This window comes from Mixophyes fleayi, chromosome 2, assembly GCF_038048845.1.
Source record: "Mixophyes fleayi isolate aMixFle1 chromosome 2, aMixFle1.hap1, whole genome shotgun sequence".
Lineage (NCBI taxonomy): Eukaryota > Metazoa > Chordata > Amphibia > Anura > Limnodynastidae > Mixophyes > Mixophyes fleayi.
In genome coordinates, this window is record NC_134403.1 from 244,194,785 (window position 1) to 244,217,156 (window position 22,372).

The 22,372-nt window shown below is 38.5% G+C and overlaps 1 protein-coding gene across 1 annotated transcript in view; it reads right to left on the reverse strand.

Annotated features, from left to right (window-relative positions):
• Positions 1–22,372, reverse strand: part of SYNRG (synergin gamma) — a 95,330-nt gene that overhangs the window by 58,069 nt on the left and 14,889 nt on the right. The window contains exon 3 of the mRNA XM_075195722.1: positions 20,619–20,749. Within this exon, the coding sequence (XP_075051823.1) occupies positions 20,619–20,749 (131 nt within the window). The remainder of the gene's footprint in view (positions 1–20,618; positions 20,750–22,372) is intronic.

Genomic DNA, 22,372 nt, shown 5'->3' on the forward strand with positions numbered 1-22,372 from the left:
TTTGCTTGGAAGCTGGCCAGCCTCTCTTTTTTTTTTTTTTTTTAAATCAATTAGGACGAAAAGAGAATCCGTCTGTCGAATACTTGAAATCCTCTAGACATAAATACGTAATGCCCTGACCACATCCGGATACTGTAAAGGTGGAGCCTGAGGGTGCGTCTTGAAAGACTGGGACCATCTCCTGATTGATGTGAAACCCGGAAATCAAATTTGGTTGAAAAAAATGGACAGTCCGAAGTACCGCCTGTCATCATGGAAGATAAGAAAAAGGTTCTCTGCAGGAAAGGGCCCCAAGCTCTGACACTCGTCTGGCCAACAAGTTGGCCAGCAAAAACGCCACCTTCCATGTTAGGAAGGTAAGGACCACTGAATGTAAAGGTTCAAAGGGGGGATACTGGAGCATGGAGAGTACCAAATTCAGGTCCCAGGGTGCCAAGAAAGGAATAAAGGGAGGTTTAATGTGCAGAACCCCCTGCAAAAAAAAAGTATGAACGTCTGGCAGATCTGCCAGATGCATCTAAAAGATCGAAAGGGCAGATACCTGGACCTTTAAGGATCCCAGGCGAAGCCCTGCCTCAAAACTATTCTGGAGAAAATAGAAAAGAATTTGTGGAAATTGCAGGCACATTAAGATGCAGCCCAAGTTCTCACAGAGCAAGAAACACCAAACCTGCGTCAATATATCCAACGTACAAAAATGGGGAAGTCCCAAGGGTTAAAAATGGAATTTTTTATTTTTTTTACACAGAAAAGGGAAACCCTTCAGAGTGAAAAATATGTAAGTGCTTCCTGTTTGAGGAAGGAGGGGGGGAAAAAAATAAAAAAAGGGGAGGAGGAAATAGAGGAGGATTACTTAAACGTAAAATGCTCAAGAAAAAGTTTTTAAACAACATATCTACAGAGATTAAATAACTCTCTGGGAAAGTGGATATAAAAATCTTCAATTTGAGTAAACATGTTCTAACTAAAGATAAAGAAAATGTTCTTAAAAAAGACTAAAATTTGCCCAGACGAATAAGATACATTCTTTTGATTTATTTATAGATTTACAAAAAAGTTTCCTTGAAAATTATCGTTGAAAAATTCTTCTTAGAAACAGGAGAAACAACTGATAATCTAGGAAATCCCAAAAGAGAGGAATCTATAGATGATGATTTGCACATTAAAACAAAATTTAAAAAGAAATCTACATTCAACCCTACCTCTAATAGTTTGTCTTAGTAAAAGTTTTGGAAGGATGGTACAAGTTGATATTTAGGACCCTAGAGAGAAGTAGGTGTAGATGACAAAATCTTACGGAAAAAAAAAAAAAAAAAAAAAAAGGAAAGAGAGAAAAGCCCTTAAATCATTACAAAATGAAAAGGAGTTGGTAATTAAACCCTCCGACAAAGGGGGAGGAGTTGTCCTTATGGCTAGATATTGCTATGTTAAAAGGAGTCGAGACAACTTGAGGATGGAAATATATATAGTCCTCTAAAAGCGGATTTATCTATAATGCTTGAAAAACATAGATTAAAGGGAGCCATTAGTAAAGAAGAGATACAATATGTTGTCATAGCTGGATGTTGCATGCTATCTTTATATATTCTTCCTAAAGCACAAACGGGTGCTCAAAATCCCCCTGGACGCCCGATAGTAGCGGGAATTAAATTGGTTACTTCAAATCTCTCAGAGACGATAGATCATTATTTACAACCTATAGTAGTAAAGAATAAATCATACGTTAAAGATACAGGGGATGTTATTTTCAAACTTAACATATGCAGTAACAAGGATATAATGACTCTCACTTAATATCTTTAAGTCTCTGTATACCTGTATAGACTGTCTAGAATTTATTGACTACTTCCTACAGAAGGAAAAGTACCATCAACCATTAAAAGAATTTTTGTTGGAGGGTATAAAATTTATTCTAACAATTATTTTTATTTTGAAGGCCACATTTATGTACAAGTGGGCACGGCGATGGGCACCAGGTTTGCCCCGAGCTATGCAAATCTGTTCCTGGTATGTTGGGAGGATCTGCATGTTTAGGGCAGACATGAGCTCAGGGCAAACCTAGTGACTTGGGCCAGATATATTGATGAAGTTATGTTTATTTGGAGTGGAAATCGTTCCACTTTAGATATTTTTTGCAAATATCTTAATTCTAATGATATTAATGCGGAATTTACATATAAAGCAAGTACAAGTGTCCTTAATTTCTTAGATCTTAAAGTTTCAGAAAGCAATATCTATACTAAAACTTTCAAAAAAAAACCACAGATTCTAATACCTACATTATGACCAATAGTGAACATCATTATAGATGTTGACTAATGTACCTACCGGTCAATTTTTATTTTGAAAAGGAACTGTACAGATCCTGAAGTCTTAGAAAAACGAAAACTATGAACATGAAGAAGCCATTTTTAGCGAGGGGATATGAAAAAAAAACTATTAGAGGAATCCTTAAAGAAGGTTTCTTCTTTAGATAGAAACTCCCTTTTTGAGAAGGAAAAAAAAAAAAAAGGAACCTTAAGAATTGCGAGTTTGCTTTTATCACCCAACACAATTCTCACATGTGGACGAATACTCCCCAATTACTTATATTAATGTTATATATGATAAATATCTTAATGCAAAACATCATTTTAAATTTGTATGTTTTACATTATGTGAATGTCAAAAATGTTTTTGATTGTATACTAAATTGAATTATGGATCTCCCCTGGACCATTTTAGCCATGACAGGTAGGGATATATTTACGAGAGGTTTGATATTTTATTATAAAAGAGATCAAAAGCAGAACATCTCATTATTGACTGAAGAGTGATCGAATATATAAAATCTCTGAAATATATACGAGGTGTCGGGTTTACTCATTAGAGTATACCTTATACTAATCACATGAACGGACTAACAGCCAATGAGAAGTACAGAATATTTAAAAGATTGGTTTTAAATCAACATCCTATATCTATATATTCCTATTAGTTTTTAGTATTTACATTCTATGATTTGAGTTCAACTATGGGAGAGATCGTAGAAGTTGTCATTATTATGGTTTCAGGTTTGTTTTGTTATATACATGGACGGAAGTTCCCAAATTATCCATATTGACGTTCGATTTAAGATATGTCAATTAAACTTGTAATGAATGAAATAATATTTATGTAACAGTATTTTGGATATGTATGTTTTAAATTATGTATTGGTTTAAGAATCTTTTAGAATGTATATATGTCACTGGATTATGGACCTCACCTGCGTTAATTTAGCCGTGATTGGTGGAGATGGGTTTAAATACTCATCACCTTCCTCTTCCTTTATCACACCTTGAATAAAACTCCGGGGGTCAAAACGCATTGGTGCGTGAAGAGGATGGTGACTATTTGGTGGTGGAGGAGACAATTCCGTGGAGCCTGCATAACTGACAGCTTGAGTCCGGACGCCAGCTGTCTCGTTTCTGAAGGCTCCTAACTTTTGGCTATCTGGTACTGACACTGATCACACTAATTACGAATACCATAGATGTGATGAGGTTTGTTCATATTTTATATTTGTGAGTGCAATAAAATACACATTTATTTTTGTCACGACACTGAATGATTTTGTAGATCCCTTGCCTCTATTATATAGGACTTGCCCAGGAGTGCAGAGTCTAACGCATAGGAGGTATTCACCAGGGATCCCCGCAAGGGGATATGGACTCCGCTGATCCTATTCCGCAGGTCGCGGTCTCCCAGACAAGAACTAACAGAGGGTAGTGGAGGCAACTCAGACTGAACACAGAGGATGAGGATGTTCACAGGATTAACAGTACACGGCTCACAAGCATCAGGAATAGTAATAACACTGGAGATAGTAGTAATGCTGCAAAGTAATATATTGGCTGATGGTACAATAGAATGGAGGAATAATTAGAGATAGATATATATATATATATATATATATATATATCTCTATCTATATAGACACATACTAAACACATGGCAAATTAGACAACATGTAGAATGCAGATCATATCATGCCACTTCATAGTTGGTAACCCTTGACAACTGCATGGGAGGAGTAAAACAATAGTCCAAACGCAAAGAAGGTGAACGGAGAATGCTTGGATCCTATAACGTAACACACGACAGATAAATGTGAACCACTGGTACAGCAATAGTCCAGACAGATTGATAATGTAGAACTGGCTAATCCGAAGACAAAGATGATTCACCGTAGCAGGTGGGTTACTGGTATCATGGTAATTCTCAGAATGGAAAAGCAATAAGCGTTGAACTTGTGGTTCTACAGATAATCCCAGATGATGAGAATAAACATAAGCACATCAAACAGTTCATTACCTAGAAGTAGCGGAGGAGTGAAGTGTATCCGAGCCGTGCATAGAACTACAGATGACAGGTAACTTCAGTAGTAGACTTGTCAGTGAAGAAATAGCGATGTTGAATCAGCCGGGCAGATATAGAAACTTGAGCCGTAGGAATAGCCACAGGTGCAGCAGACAACTCACAGAAGACGTTCAGCGTGCAGGTAACAGCGAAGAGGAGTATCCGATGAGCCGAGCGTGGAACTACAAATGACAGGCACCCTCGGCAGTGGATTCAATAATGAAATAGTAGCTCTGTAGCAGCAGCCAGGAAGAAATGGAATCTTGAGCCGAAGGAATAGCCACAGGTGCAGCAGTCAACTCACAGTGGTAATACAGCGTGCAGGTTAACAGCGGAGAGGAGTATCCGATGAGCCCAGCGTGGAACTACAAGTAACAGGAACTTCGCTGTAGGTAGTGGTATTTCAGTGAGCAAGTAACAGCAGAGAGGCGTTTCAGCTAAGGACAAACGGGAGGTCAAGTAACAGCAGCCAGGACCTAATGCTAACTGAGTAACACGAACAGGCAATGAGCCAAGGACCATGGATAGTTTAAATAATACTCCAGAAATAATGAGAATTGGGAGGAGGTCCAGAACAAGGAACACCTGTGTAAAAATAGTGTCTTAGAAGCAGGCGTAGACTAATCACAGTTCCTGGAGGAAAGTCAGTGCCGGCACCCATCTATGGGACCGGCGTGTGACAATTTTATTTAAAATCTACAGTATTGCAGTGTGTTTCTTTTTCTCCTATGTATACCACACATGGAGTGATATTACCAACTGGTTTTTCCCTGAACAAAATCAAAAGCAGGTCCCAGAATCTATCAAGACTATTGAACTCCTTTTTAAGGACACCGCATCCATTACAATATAGAGATTAAGTCAAAACATTTAAGCTACAAAAGAAGAGTGTCTTTGATATTGTGAGCAACATTCATGTGGAAGAAGAAACTTTCTATTGAGAGGACAATTTGTTTAAAATTAGATTATCAGATCCTACAATGATTATTATTGTTTTGAAGTGAACAAATGTAAAATGCAAAATGTAAAAAAAGATAAAAAGGGGTCTGAGCTTCCTGAGACAGCGTTTATGGCGGCAGCCGGATTATGGGATGGGAGGAGGTGGGGGTTCCAACCCTCCTAGGCGAGACAGAATGCAAGAAATTCCCAAGGCGCCTTTAGTAACTCAACAAAGGAGTCATCTGCGCGATACCAGCCATATGCTTGAGATACTAAAAAGTACAGAATGGAAGGAAGGCTTTTTTTCTAATGACTTAACATCACTTTATACGATCATAGACCACGATGCTGGATGCAGACATGCGAGATCCATTCTGATGAATAATGTCAAGCGTCCCATCGAACAAATTGAGTTTATACTTGACTGTATCAATTTTATTTTATATCACAAATATTTTTGGACCACCAGTGGGTACTAAAGACAGATTTGGTGGGACTGCTATGGGAAATTCATGCCCATTTACGCAAATCTGTTCATGGACCACTGGGAGAATCAGTCCATATGGGATAACAACCCATTTAGGGACCACATCCTTCACTGGTACAGATTTATAGGTGATGTTCTATGCCTATGAAAAGGCCCTAGAGATGTACTGGACTCATTTGTGAAATACCTCAATGAAAATAATCTGAACATTCATTTTATGGCCAACATCAGTCCCACTAGGGTAGAATTTCTGGATCTTGACATATACAGAGGACAACAAGATAGAAACCAGAACTTTCCTTAAGGAGGTGGACTGCAATTCTTATATCCCGTCCTCCAGCAGCCACAATACCAATTGGCTACGCAACATTTCTAAAGGACAATTCATTAGGCTCAGACGCAACTGCTCTAAAATGGAGGATTATGACCTGCAAGCCAGCACACTTGAGAGATTTAATGAGAGAGATTTAATGAGAGAGACTATGATCAGGAACTTGTAGAGAAAGCCTACACATAAGTACAGAATAGAGAGAGAATGTCTTCTCACCAAAAGAAAAACAGGGAAGCCCATGACATTTCTACACACCCTCCATTTGTCATTAAATTCAACAGAGATTCAAGAAAAGTTGAAAATATTGTTAGAAAACATTTGGGAGTTCTGCTCTGTGATGAAAAAGTGAAGGACATAGTGCCAGTAAAACCAAGGTTCATTTATAAAAAGGCAGATAATCTTAGAAATAGGCTAGTTAAAAGCAGTCTCCTTGCCGACATCTATGGCTCCATAAGTTCCTGGCTAGGAGAGAACAGTCATGGGTTTTATCATTGCAACAGATGTCTTGCTTACAAGACATATCGGAACAACAGCACTAAACCAGTTAAGACTCTTTGATGTCCAATGTCACGGGCCAAACTCACAGTATCAAGAGTAGATTATCATATGATAGCAAGGGAGTCATCTACTTACTGGAATGCCGTTGTGGCAAACGATATGTAGGCAGAACTATTCGAAGCCTGCATGTATGCATCTCAGAACACTACAGGAACATCAGAAAGGGGTTTGAGATACAGTGTCTCTGACCACTTTGCTTTGTGCCATCAGAAGGATCCCTCTGTATTGAACTTTGTAGCAATATGCAAAGTTCCAAAACCTTGGAGGGGAGGAGACTATATTAGTCACATATGTAGAGAAGAGAGTAGGTGGATGTATAACCTTAAAACCCTGACATCCGATGGGTTGAATATGGATTTTGAAATGGCCTGTTTCCTCTAAAAGATTATGGTTTCATAAACGGTCTTATAGTGCTCCTATACTACATTGATCATTTCATCGGAGAGAGAATAAGATATAAACAATATTTACACTATCATTTTACAACCCGTTACATTTTCTATGACATTTATGTTTTTGCCGATACTGTGATTATTGTCCCTACAGGTGCATAAATATATGCACAGTTATGCATGCTGTTTAGGAATACTATAATTGTTTTTCTGGTGCATTGAGACTTATGCAATTTACTTGTATACATCAGCATCTTTCTGAAATATTTAAAGAATGTATGGGTGCACCAAACATTACTAATTTCTTTCTTTAAATGCACCTATGGTACCTATCAGTATGGGACAGAGTTAATCCTGGGTGCCTTTACTGTTACCCAATGGAACATTTCTATTATCAAGACTAAGAGAGGCACATTCACTCTCCTCTCTGATTTAGATTTAATTAGTGTAGCTGTGACACTCATAAGCCAAATGCTACGCAGCTGCGCTGCTCTGATGGACCCATCACAAATCAACAGGATCCCTATCTATATATTTAAAAGGAACCCTGCTACACATTTCAACCATCCCTGAGGAAGCCAGTTTAACTGGCGAAATGCATTGGATTGGACTATTTACATTGTTTCTCTCATAACCATTGATTATTTCTAACAACGGAAGATTCTTGTCGGAGGCAGAGTCTATCCGCTACAGAACATCAAACGCATGCGGGACAAAAGGACCGTAAGTGCCAAGATTGCACTACACATCTGGGAGGCAAAAACTAATGCGGACTACACCAGGAAAGGACACTTGGAACCGGAGAGAGTGAGACGCTGTATCTGTACTTAGGGCGATCATTCCCACCCGCAGTTTGTTTGTGTTTTTTTCCCCATCCGCCTCTGCTTTTTAGTTACCAATCTGTATGGACACTTCTCAGACTTTACAAGAAATATTTTTCAGATTTAATTTGAGGGTACTTACATCCAAATCAGGTGAACTGTGTAGGAATTACAACGGTTTCTATATGTGCCTTCCACTTTTTAAGGAACCACAAGTAATGGGACAGTCGACTCCAAAGCTATTTCATGGACATGTGTGGGCTATTCCCTCGTTATTTCACCATCAATTAAGCAAGTAAAAAGGTCTGGAGTTGATTCTAGGTATGACATTTGCATTTGGAATCTGTTGCTGTCGACTCTCAATATGAGATCCAAAGTGCTGTCATTATCAGTGAAGCAAGCCATCATTAGGCTGAAAAATCAAAACAAACCCATCAGAGAGATAGCAAAAATATTAGGTGTGGCCAAATTTTTTAAACTCTTTATTTGAAGAGGAAACAACAGTAAACAGTACATACAACATTTTTGACAAGAAAAATCTTAATAATCAAGGTGTTTCCTCTGAGTTTTATACTTTTATATCGGTGGGGAGGGTGAGAAGGGAAGGGAAGGGGGGAGGGGGGTTGAAAGGCACAAATATCGTCAACAAAATATCTAATAAATAGATAGGCACGCAAATTTGGAACATTGCTAAGAAAAGCTGGGACACACAGTTACAATGGCTACCCGACAGAGAAGTAGCATATAGACATTACTCACCAACCGCGCACCATATCCAGCCTGGGGGGGGTCCAGAGGCGGCCCAAAAGCTATGTTCCAACATGCTTGCGACATGACCTATGTACGACCGTAACTCCTGCATAGAGGGAGCCCTCGGGTCTTTCCAGTGTTTCGCTATTAGGGATTTAGCGGCTGCCAGAATATGGGAGATAAGCTTGTTAGAAGGCGCGCTCTCATCAGGTATAGGGCGAGAGAGAAGGAATGACCAGGGGTCCTTACTTATCTGTTGTTCTGACACAGAGTTTATGAGTGTAAGAACCATGTTCCAGAAAGGAACTATACGAGGGCAGGTCCACCATATGTGTAACATCGTACCTCTCTGGCCACATTCCCGCCAGCAGCTCGGAGTGGCCGTAGGAAACATTTGAGACAGCTTATCGGGGCGTTCTCTCTTTTTAAGAATGTTCCAGAGAGCTCAGCAACACCAAAAGACCCGGAAGACCATGGAAAACAACTGTGGTGGATGACAGAAGAATTTTTTCCCTGGTGAAGAAAAACCCCTTCACAACCGTTGGCCAAATCAAGAACACTCTCCAGGAGGTAGGTGTATATGTGTCAAAGTCAACAATCAAGAGAAGAGTTCACAAGAGAGTGAATATAGAGGGTTCACCACAAGATGTAAACCATTTGTGAGCCACAAAAACAGGAAGACCAGATTAGAGTTTGGCAAACATCTAAAAAAGTCATTACAGTTCTGGAACAACATCCTATGGACAGATGAAACAAAGATCAACTTGTACCAGAGTGATGGGAAGAGAAGAGTATGGAGAAGGAAAGGAACTGCTCATGATCCAAAACATACCACCTCATCAGTGAATCATGGTGTTGGTAGTGTCATGGCGTGGGCATGTATGGCTGCCAATGGAACTGGCTCCCTTGTATTTATTGATGATGTGACTGCTGACAAAAGCAGCAGGATGAATTCTGAATTGTTTCTGGTAATATTATCTGCTCATATTCAGTCAAATGCTTCAGAACTCATTGGACGGTGCTTCACAGTGCAGATGTACAATGACCCGAAGCATACTGCAAAAGCAACCAAAGAGTTTTTTAAGGCCAACAAGTGGAATGTTATGCAATGGCCAAGTCAATCACCTGACCTGATTCCGATTGAGCATGCATTTCACTTGATGAAGACAAAACTGAAGGGAAAATGCCCCAAGAACAAGCAGAAACTGAAGACATTTGCAGTAGAGGCCTGGCAGAGTATCACCAGGGATGAAACCCAGCATCTGGTGATGTCTATGCGTTCCAGACTTCAGGCTGTAATTGATTGCAAAGGATTTGCAACAAAGTACAAAGTTTCAATACATTTAATCATCTTCTCAATCCTCCCACCCCGAACCCTCCATCTACTATCAGTGCTCAGGATCTTGCTTCCTACTTCAAGGACAAGATTGACAAGATCAGACTAGAAATGGTATCCTCTTCCTCAACAAGCCATCAGCTCATTTCCTTCCCACTACCCTCTGACACCCTTTCTTCATTTGACCCCACAAATGAAGAGGAAATTTCTACGCTCTTCTTATCTTCCTACTCTACCTCCTGTCCTCTTGATCCTATTCCCTCGCAAATTGGTAGATCCCTGTCTTCTGTGCTCATTTCACCTCTAACTCAAATCTGTAATCTCTCACTCTACTGGCATCTTTCCATCACTATACAAGCATGCAGTGATTACTCCTATTCTAAAAAAACAAAACTCTGACCCAAACTCTCTCTCAAATTACCGTCCCATTTCTCAGCTCCCTTGCCCCTCCAAGCTTCTAGAGAGACTTGCCTACACTCGCCTCACACGCTTTCTTTCCGCAAACAACCTGTTGGATCCTCTTCAGTCTGGCTTTCGTTCTCAACATTCCACAGCGACTGCATTGACCAAGGTTGTTAATGATCTGATCACTGCTAAGACTGAACGCCATTATTCTCTCCTAATTCTCCTTGATCTCTCGGCTGCATTTGACACCGTTGACCACTCCCTTCTCATACAAACGCTGCAATTCCTAGGTCTTCAAGACAGTTCTATCCTGGTTCTCATCTTACCTCTCTAATCGCTCTTTCACTGTTCATTTCTCTGGAGCAACCTCTGCTCCGCTTCCTCTATCAGTTGGAGTACCACAAGGCTCAGTGCTAGGTCCTCTGCTGTTCTCTATACCACTTCTCTTGGAAATCTAATAAGTTCCTTTGGCTTTCAGTATCATCTCTATGCGGATGATACCCAAATCTATCTATCCTCTCCTGATATCTCGACATCTGTGTTGTCCCGTGTAACTGACTGTCTTTCTGCCATTTCATCTTGGATGTCCTCTCGTCAACTCAAACTTAATCTTTCTAAAACAGAGTTAATAATATTCCCACCCGCCAACAAGAGCATACCTGACATTTCTATCTCTGTTGATAACATGACCATAAATCCCACCCCACAAGCTCGCTGCCTAGGTGTAATCCTTGATTCACGCCTATCCTTTGTTCCCCACATTGACTCTATATCTAAATCATGTTACATACATCTAAAGAACATTTCCAGAATCCGCACATATCTCACACAAGACACTACTAAAACCTTAATTCATGCACTAATCATCTCCCGCATTGACTATTGCAATTCCCTCCTTACTGGTCTTCCCAAAAACAGACTCAAACCCCTAAAATCTATTTTGCATGCTTCGGCAAGACTGATTTTCCTTGCAAATAGCTATTCCTCTGTTGAATCACTCTGTATGTCTCTACACTGGCTGCCTGTCTTCTACCGAATCCAATATAAAATACTTTTACTAACCTACAAGGCCATCAACAAAGCTGCACCAACATACATCTCCTCTCTTGTCTCAAAATATCTCCCAACTCGGCAACTCCGTTCTGCAAAAGATCTGCGTCTCTCATCCACCCTCATTACATCCTCCCATTCCCGGTTACAGGACTTTTTTCGGGCTGCACCCACTCTATGGAACTCTCTCCCTCGCACAATAAGACTCTCCTCTGTTCTACAAACTTTCAAGCGTTCTCTGAAAACCTACCTATTCAGACAAGCTTATAATATTCCTCAACCACCATCTTAACCTCACTACCTTTAGCCTGTTACACAATTTCACACAAGACAACTACCCCCGGACCAACATTGTTGTGTGACAGGATCATTTAGCTTATGAGTCACCTTACCTTTGCAGTCTGGCTGGGCCAAGATGCAAAATGTATACTTAACCTCATGTGTCAATCTCCCATTGTCCCATAGATTGTAAGCTTGCGAGCAGGGCCTTCTCACCTCTTTGTCTGTTTTACCCAGTTTGTTTATTAGTTTATTACGTTTGTCCCCAATTGTAAAGCGCTACGGAATATGTTGGCGCTATATAAATAAATGATGATGATGATGATGAAAATATTAAAAAGTGAAAGTTTGATGTAGGATTGTTTAGTTTGTCCCATTACTGTTGGTCCCTTAAAAAGTGGGAGGCACATATAGAAACCGTTGTACTTCCTACACCGTTCACCTGATTTGAATGTAAATTCCCTCAAATTAAAGCTCATCTTGTTTGTTTCATTTCAAATCCATTGTGGTGGTGTACAGAACCCAAAATATGAGAATTGTGTCGATGTCCCAATATTTATGGACCTGACTGTAGTTTCTTTAATTACCATAATTGAAGAGGATTAGGATATTGACACTAAATTGGAAACTGTTAACGTTATTCTATAGTATAATAAAGAAGCAGAGATGTTGCAAATGCCTGCTCATGAACTTATGACTGTCTAATATATATACACACACACATACATATATACACATATATATATACATACATATATACACACACACACACATACAAACTAAGGTGCATCAAACTTCAAGCACAAACACTATTTTACAATGGACCATATGGGACACACACACTCCTATTTAATTCCCTTTTAAGAAAATTTTTACTTTCCCTTTGCACGGCAGATGTAGGCCAGTACATACAGGCACTTATTTAATTTTACTATTCAGTGACACTTTTTGCACGTTTTCCATTTGTTTTGTCTACACGTTTTGAGGAGTTTGGGTCCAGAACCTTATGACGGACCTTTCTCTCCATGTTATGGGAAGCTCCCTCCTTCTGGTGCAAGCTTAAGAAGCAGTTCCCAGAGGAAACATTCAGTGGAACTCAGGGGAAGAAAGGGGCCCACCAAGCCTTGATGCAGAGGTGAGCCTGAAGACCCTTGCCTTCTAAGGGCCTTTTGTATATAGAAGCCATGGATGTCAGGAGCCCCCACCCCCAGCTTTGGTGAAGGGGGGCCTGAAGGCCATTTTCCCTCTATGGGGCCTTATTGCCCCTGTGGGATGGGGAGGAACAGGGTCTTTCCCTTTAAGGAAGGGCCTAAAGTCCCAAGCCCCCAGCACAATCTGAGCACTGCACATGGTGAATGGAGCACTCACCTCAGGTATCAAGAATAAACAAAAGTAAAATAAAATTGGGTAATGGCTCTGTTCAGTTTAAATATCTTTAAAGCTTTATTCCAAAATTTCTATAAGCAAGATTCCCTGACCTACTTCGATCAGGCTCACCAAACACACCTAAAGTGTGTTAGGACAGGACATTAATCTCTCCCAATGTGGAATCCTCTCCCAGAACAGTCTCTCTCCTCTGAGCAGGCCAGAAGGAAAGTAATATAGGATCAAACAGGTTTGTGACTGTTGGGCTTACTTCGCCACCCAGTCTGTTGGGGGAAGAAGTAGAAGGGATGCAATTACACAGTTTATCTGGGTTTCTTTCTCAGGTCAGTCAATAACAGACTGCTACTGACTACTCCTACTGGTGTCATCTTGCCACAGGCCACTTGCTGACTGAATGGCAACTGTGCAATAAATTGTTGGAGAATATCGGCCACCACTAGGCTCCTTCACGGCATGCAGAATTGCTTACTTCTGGCTAGCAGTTATAGGTGCTCCAGCTCCTCTTTGCTGTGGGTTGCCTGATACCTCCTGCCCACTTACTATGGATCAGGACTGCTGGGTGGCAGGCAGAGCATTGACACAGATACTGGGTTCAACACAGGACAGCCAGGGAACAGATTGGAACGTAAGCGCTTATTTGTATACAGCAGGCGTCAAGGAGAATCTTCAAGCAGTGAAGTTCATTGCTCAAGGTTATGGCAAGGACCTTTACACACTAATTAGAGGTACTAGTGATTTCTAGAAGTTCAGATGGTATAATAAAAGGTTAAAATACAGCATTATATACCGTTTCTGATACACATTAGCAGGGGGTAAACCAGCCCCCTTTCCTACCCGACAGCACAAAGTCTGAGATATTACATTCCATGATTAGCATCAGGATGTAATATAAACTTGGATTTAATGCAATTTAAACTTAACAAAATTCACATCAATCTGCGATTTCCTAAAGTTACTTGCTGTTACATTATTCGAATAGGTTTCCAATCTCCCCACACAGGATAAAAAGGCTAATGGCCCCCTCTTTTGCATTCAAGCCAAAAAAGATATGTTGGCAACTCTCAGATGAAAAGGCTCAATTAGCATGAGAGTTCCTTTCTTCAGACAGTTACAGAAACAAATTTCCTCTATCATGGAATCAGTACATTTCCAATACAAAACTTGCCACTATGTGAAATAAATTTATATAATAAATTATTTCTATGTGATGCAGCCACAGGGTTGTTTAATCAAAGTTTCATCTCCCCTTTGTGGTTGTGGTCCAGGCACTTCTCTGCATTAAGAGATCAAATATCGAAATACAGTAACCTTGGCGCTGAATAATTGTCACATATGGAAAGAGATGAACCCTGCAGCTATCATGGGATGGTGCTGACACCCCTAAAATATATATAAGATACAAAAAATGGAGACAGCGCTGGGATAATCTCAGACCAAGACATACATCACAGGTGCGATGTCAATCAATACAATAATCTCCAAGTCAAACAGCCAAAAAAGAATCTGGAGATTATAAACCAATAATTTAATCACATATACAAAAGAAGAGATAAATGCACAACTTTGGTGACTCTAATTACAGTATAAAAATTCCATATTGAGATAACATAGCAAGAAATAAAAAGTAATAATAAAAAAAAAAAAAGAAAAATACAAATAATGGTGTATAACCCTCGGTAGGCCTATGAGCTCAATAATTAAAATTACAATTGCACAAGGTGGATCATCAACACAAAACCAATAATAAAGAAGATAAATCATAAATATCTGCAAATAGGAGACTCCATAGATGTTAAGGATGTGTAAAACACAATCTTACTGTTTTGCAAGAAGTCCTCCGATAATTGTGAATAAAATAGATTGAGTCCAGGTAAATCTTCACTCTGATGTTAAGTCTGGGAACTTGTTGTTTTCACAATCCAAACTTGCATTAGATGATAAAAAGGTTGCAGCTTTCTATAAGTGTTGGTCGCGGCATGCCAGTTAAATAGCTCCGCTGTAGAAAGATAAGTAGAAACAGGTGCGCACCTGAAGTGGGTCCGTAAAAATCAGGATAGACGCCGGAGTGTTCTTAATATGTCCTTAGTTAGCGTACTCGCATGAATAGATAGGACTAGGTCACTCCTCGGCTATTCTTGAATGTAGATTCAGACCAAATGCCTAACAGCATGTGCTGGTGTGGTAACCCATGACTGTCAGTCAGTGTAAAACAAAATAGAAGCCAGAGTGTTCCTAATGCGTCCTTAAGTCAGCGTACTCGCATCAACGGATAGGACTGGGTCACTTCTCGGCTAGTCAGATTGTAAACAAGCACAAATAGTTTGCAGCATGTGCTGGTATGATAACAAATGGCAACGCGTTTCGTCCACCGTGCTGTGGACTTTCTCAAGCCTTAATGTCAATTGTCTAAAACAGTGATCTTTAAATAGCCCTTGTAGAGTGGGCTTAATTGGTGGAATCACACCTTGTGCATAATGATCATATTAACATTACCTTTAAGATGGTGATATAATAATAAAACAGATATATATACTTATACTGTTATATGCGATAACTTACTATAATAGTAAAAATAAATATAAAAATGAAAATAAAAATAAAAATAAAAATAAAAACAAAAATAAAATAAAAATAAAAATAAAAATAAAAAAAAATCAAAAAGAGAAAAAAATAAATAAAATAAAGAAGAATAAATAAAAATAAAAAATATGATAGAAAATAAATGAATGAATCAAAAATAAAATAATAATAATGGGTCATAATTTAGTGGCACCAATCATTAAACTCAATGGTCTCGTTCAAACCTTCCGGGAATAAAGTTTGTAACTTAAAGATCCACATTGCTTCACCCCTACATAGTTTTGAAAATCTATCACCCCCCTGGATGTAGCTTCAAATTTCTCTACCCCTATCAATGATAAACCTAAGGCTTCCTTGTTGTGTTTCTCTGCAAAGTGTCTTGAGACTCCATGTGTAAGGAGTCCTTTCATGATATTAGTTCGATGTTCTCTAAATCTAGATTTTAAAGGGCGAGTTGTTCTGCCCACGTATTGAAGGCCACACGGGCACTTCAATACGTACACAACAAAAGACGTTTCGCAATTAATAAATTGTGGAATCTTAAATGTTACTCCATTGGAAGTAGATTTAACCTCTTTAGCCCCATTGCAAATATATTTGCACGTCAAGCAAGTGTTTTTGTTGCATCTAAAGCAACCATTTATTGGTGAAGGAATCCAAGTTTGTTTTGGACAGGGTCCAGTCGTTTGTGATTTAAAAAAACTAGGGGCCAGAAAATTTTTTAGATTATAATTCTTCCTAAACACAATTTTCGGTTTATCACCTATATGGTTACGTAGAATGTTATCTTGTTGCAAAACTTTAAAATTATCATTAATAATCTTTTTGATCCTATAGGATTTATTATTATATTTTGAAACAAATAATGGAACATTATCTTCCTTCCATGCCCCCATGTTGTCTCTTGATCTCGTTCGGGGAACTAACAAGCCTTCCCTTTCTGTGTTGATAGCACACTCTTTTGCAGCGTCTATCCTTTTTTTTTTTATTATTACTTTTTATTTCTTGCTATGTTATCTCAATATGGAATTTTTATACTGTAATTAGAGTCAACAAAGTTGTGCATTTATCTCTTCTTTTGTATATGTGATTAAATTATTGGTTTATAATCTGCATTAAGAGATACCTACTTACTCCTCACAAACCTGTGCTAATGGTGCTCCCAGGGCAGTAATATTTGCAGGGAGGTCGCAGGCTTATGCTTTCACGGCTTTGTTCTATTCCTTATTGCTCCTGAAAATAACCACTGTGTTGACCAATTTCCCTAATCCCTTCCACACAGATCAATACAAGCTCCAGAGTATACAAAGCTGCTTGGGATCATAGTTATTATTTTGTAGCGTATACCCCAATAGTGTGGTGCTCTCACAAGCCCTAGGGTCAGCTTTGGTGGAAGGCAGAGGCATTGATATACACCACTCCTTCATACTTGAAATTACGTTTGCCAAAGCTGCCTTGTCGAGTAATTTTTTTTTCCTATACAATATTTCTTTATTGGAAATTTATACAGACAAGTAAAAAGCAAGAAAAACTTTGCGCAATAATAATAATTTGAATTACACAGATACAATGCATACAAATTAAAAAGACTAGTACAAAGCACCAGGGTTTAATGGGGAGGATCAGCTTCCTTGTTATCTTGACCTCAGGGTATATCAGTGGTGTTCTAGATGTTTCTCAAGAATGAAAGGCAAGTATTGCATCCCTAGCAAGCACTATTTTTTTAATGTGTTTGCTTCTGCAGGACTTTCTTCAAATGGCATGTATAACTAAATTGTCAGAGACTTAACTTTCCTTAATTCCTCCACTACTGATGAGAAACAGGGGATGGCCGACAATAACCCTAAAAAACATCTTATTCTAGACATGGGCGGGTTCAGACAGTTATATTAGAAACCACTTGCCCCCAAAATTGTGCACTGTTAAAGACGTCCTTGAAGGGAAATGTTCTTTGCAAAAATCCTTAGGGCACATCTGGTGTTAATTTTGTTAACAGATTTTGACAAATCTTTTTGTTACATCCCAACTAGTTTAATTCACCTTGATCAAACTAGGTTTGTTATCGGGAAGCAGAAGTCTGATGTTCATTTGGTCTCCCTGTTGACTACCTCATAAAAAGCTTTCAAAAAGGATCAATATGAGGTATATGGAACTCGTCAAACAATTCATTCTTTTCCCACCCTTTCAAAAGCAAAATATTTGTTGTATGGGTTCTCTCTCCGACCCCTTTCTTATGCAAAAAAAGGATTTTGCCTTTGGTCTTCGTAGCTAAATATATATAAAGCAAAAAAGAGTTGTGTGTCCTGGTTTGTTGAATATTACAGATATCATGTTAGGCAAAACACATTAAAATATTGCCTTATTGACCAACATTGCTTTCTTCAGTGTGTCCAATTTGGTGAAGCGGCTCTCAAAATATGGGAGGGGGATCTAGTTCCTCGATATACCACTCAAAATCTGAGGCCCTCTAGATTGGTAACGGCTGCCCACTTTTTGAAAAAGTACTAATTTCAGTATGTTGTGGAAAAAAAAACATGTATTTCCTACAACTCAACGGAATTGTCAGAATTAGAAAGTTGATTTCAGCTACAATCCAAATTAAAGGCTTTTGAAAAAACTGGAAACCATTACTGTCTGTGATGGGCTTTAGTGTAATTGAGGTTATCATTCTTGTGTGATCTGGTCACCAACTCGCTGGACATCTTGCGAGTTCCCTTCCTCATTCTCCCCACCTCCACATTCCTAATGACTGCTTTTTTCTTTTTCGTCCCTTATTTGTTTATTTTTGTTGCCTTTCATTTTTATATATGTTGATTTAGTATTTCTGTTACATTACCTTGGCTTTACACAGTCAATTGCATTTTAATGTATAGGCTAAATACTGTAAAGCAAATTTCTATAATGTTGCATTACAATTGGCTCTCAGCAAATCATAAAACTTGTTAGTACAGAGAGTGGTCTAATATGTATTGAAGACAAATGGTCATCACCTACAGTGGGAGAGAAAAATCCATATGATGAGGGATCGAGGAAAGCAACCTGGTGCTCACGAAGAAGCAGGCATGTGCTGGTTGCCTTGATAGTCACTCAGCTTCTACAGAATAAAGTGTTTAAAGTGTGGGAACAGAATTCTCTTGTATAACTGGGTCTGCTTTACTGTCCTTGGAAATTATGTTTTAATAACATTAATATATTCCATAAAGTGTTCCTTTATTATTTCACGTTTTCTCAGTTTGTATGGAATGTCTGTGTCCTGAATAATATGTGAACCAAACATTTCTTGTCTGACAAATATATTCCTTACTTTTAAATGGATAATGGTTACAGTCAGAAGGCAATTATTTATTCTAATTCTGAAACCAACTATTCTCAACACCCATCAATAACATCCAATAACTACAGACCAAATGTTCCTTTTTGCCACTCAAAAATATGTGGTCAGAAAAATTCACTCACAAAATAAGTCACGTACCAAAAGCCCCATGCAACACATTATCCAACTAAAAATTGGAAAACAGACAATTATATAGGGATTCTGTGGCACTCACAAGAAGTGTCAACTCCCCTTCCACTTTATATATATATATATATATATAATCAAATTCAGAATCCCTAAATCGGGAAAATGCAATTATTCACTGAGCGGCAATTGTTGCACCCTCAGTAAGCTGTTGAAATCTTACACAACAGGTGGCTCTACAAGAAGTTCTCACTGTACAAGACTAATCTCCATCCTCTATTGATCCCAGGTGCCATACTCATTTACTTCTTAGTTTTCCCTGTGTGTCCTCCTTTAAAACCAATGATGGATGTTTGTAACTTATAAATATTAGTTTGTTTACGTCTCTAAAAACTCCTCATGAATGTAAACTTCCATTTTCTCTGGTAGACCCACAAACTGCAAATTATTCATCCACTGTCAACTTTTGGTTAAATTAAAGCATCTGGGTAAACAAGTTAATTAGTCTACCTTTATAAGTAGAAGAAACTCTGTTCCATCTCCCTGACCCTCTCTTTAAATTTCTGCATATCTTGTCCATTTTAACTCCTGCTGTACATTCAGTGACCTGGTTCTGATGTAGCAATTGTTTTAAATATCGGTCCCATTGTGGGTTCACTGGTTTCCCGAGTTAGTGCAGTTACTTTCAGGGCTGCTCCGCTGTGGAGATGGCAATTCGGTGACCTTACCAGTGCCAAGTCCTGTGGCACTGAATAATCCCCTGTGAGTACTTCGAAATTGCATGATCAAGTAGACTGAATGTTCTTCAGGGCAGGAAATTACTAAACTGAAAGTCCAAAGCAGATCTGGGTTCCAAGCTACACTTGTATTATAAACTGTGGCTAGCTGCACAGCAATAAAGATGTACTATATAAATACAATAGTTACCCATCCGGTACAAAATTTGTAAGCTCATAATCAAAATATCATTTTCTTCAAGTACTCACAATGAAATCTACACACTTAATATCATCAAAATGCAATCAAAATTATGAATGCTCACCTTCAAAACCTAACACTGCTAGCCAGTATTACATGATTAAGGCAAAGCCCACACATAGTAATACAGTGCATTTCTATTGCAATGTAGCTAGCACACCTTAAAATACAGGTGTGAGATGGATATTTATGTCTGTGTACTCAAAAAACACTTTCCCTGGCCCAAATATCATCCTTATTCATTTGGACACATCACAAACCTCTGCTTTCCAGACCCAATGTTTAATTATTGCAGGCAAAGGAAATTACTTTTTTTTGTAATTCCTCACAGTCATATTTTTACCTAGCCAAATCAAAAGAATGTATGTTATGCTAATCACTTTGTAAATATTACACAATTGTAAGTTTCTGATAAATAAAAACAAGAGTAAAAAAAGAAGATAAATCAAATGAAAAATATCACACTTCCAGAGAGCCTTCACTTACTGTTGTCCTTCAACTAATTGCTTCTGCATGTCAGGGGTATACTGAGGAGCCTGTGGACCCATTCCTAAGTAACCAGCGTGTCCCATAAACGTCATTGCTGTAGTTTGCATAGGGCCCATAGATAATCCACCCTGCAAAAGATTAAAAAGTTTTACATTCTGGATAAAAGTAGTACATCTTTCAGATAGCTGTGCTAAATAAGAATGACCAGGAAATAAAATAAAAACATATAATGCTGAATAAGCCATTTCAAAAATAGACCACAATATACTTGTAGGTGGCTACATATGTTTCAAAACAAAACAAAAAATTGTTTTATAATTGATTCATATAATGTGCCTAACACTATCCAGTGATTACTACAGGTTTGAAATCTATGATCAATTATGCTCAAGACGTGGGTCTTTTCGGATAAGTATTTTTCTGTAAGCTGAAGCAAAATTTAGACAATATACATAAACATGTTTTGAAATTATTCCCAACTTTCCCATAATGTTCCTGTAGTTGTAAGGAGTTTTGAAGAGAAGGACCAGGGCAAACAATTGGTGTCTCATCTAGAAGTTAGCAATAAACAGACTCCTATACGATCACAAGTTTGAATTTATAATGTGTGGACAGATTTATAATTGGGAGGGAACACATGCCCTAAAGAAACTCTAAATCCGTGCCAAAACAAAGCCGCTTTGTATTAATATGCTACACAGAGGAAGCTCCCCTGAAAAAAAAAAAAAAAAAAAAGTAATTTTGCAACATAGTTGATCATATTTGTGTGTTTATAAAATAAACAAGCAGGAGCAATCTTTTTTTTTTCTCCTTTGCTTACAAGGCATTAGAACATTTACTTAACAATTGAACACATTTATGAATGACACATTTTTGTTTTATTATAGGTTAACAAGTTAACCCGTGCATGATACTCATGCATTCTAGTCAAATCAAGCTACTTAAGGTGTTAAAAAGGTTCTTGTCATGCATTTGGGGCTAGCCCAGGCCTCCTCAGGGGAAGAGCGTTACTTCCCGATGCAAGCGCCCTTTTTTAACGTGGTTTTGTCCACATGTCACCACCTCATCATTCTTCTCCATCACCTCATCCTTCATCTTCATCGCCACATCTATCCAGATGTCTATCCAGACACAGGGATCTCTCTCAGCGGTCCTGAGTATCACACTCCTCTCACTCTGTCACCCCCGGCAACCACCAACCACTCCCAACTGTCACCCCGGCAACCACCAACCACTCCCAACTGTCACTTCTCCTTCAAGAAATATATATATATTTTTTTTTTTAAATCTTTATAAACACTTAACAATTAACAAATTAAATTAACAATTTAAAAACATCTTAGTATACCAAATTTCAGCCCTTTGAGGGTTTTTTTCCACCCACACTAAAAAATTTAGTAGGTCAGTGTATAACTCCGCCCAGCAAGTGGCGCTGCAGCTTGTTTTGTTTTTTTTACACACACACACACACACACACACACACACACACAGACTAACACACGCCACTAGGCTTTTATATTATAGATAGTTATGCAAGACTATTTAAAATCATGTGGGTTGAGGATAACCAAACAGATAATACAGAGAACGGTGCTATCATTACCAATATGAAACTATTGCATGTACATGTTATGGGGCTTTATGAAAGCCATCACACATAAGCATTTTCAAATTAATTATAGCATTGTTAAATGATGTCTGTCTCTTCTACTCCTTGCTCCATAATCTATTCTGCCCTAATAAGTTAATAA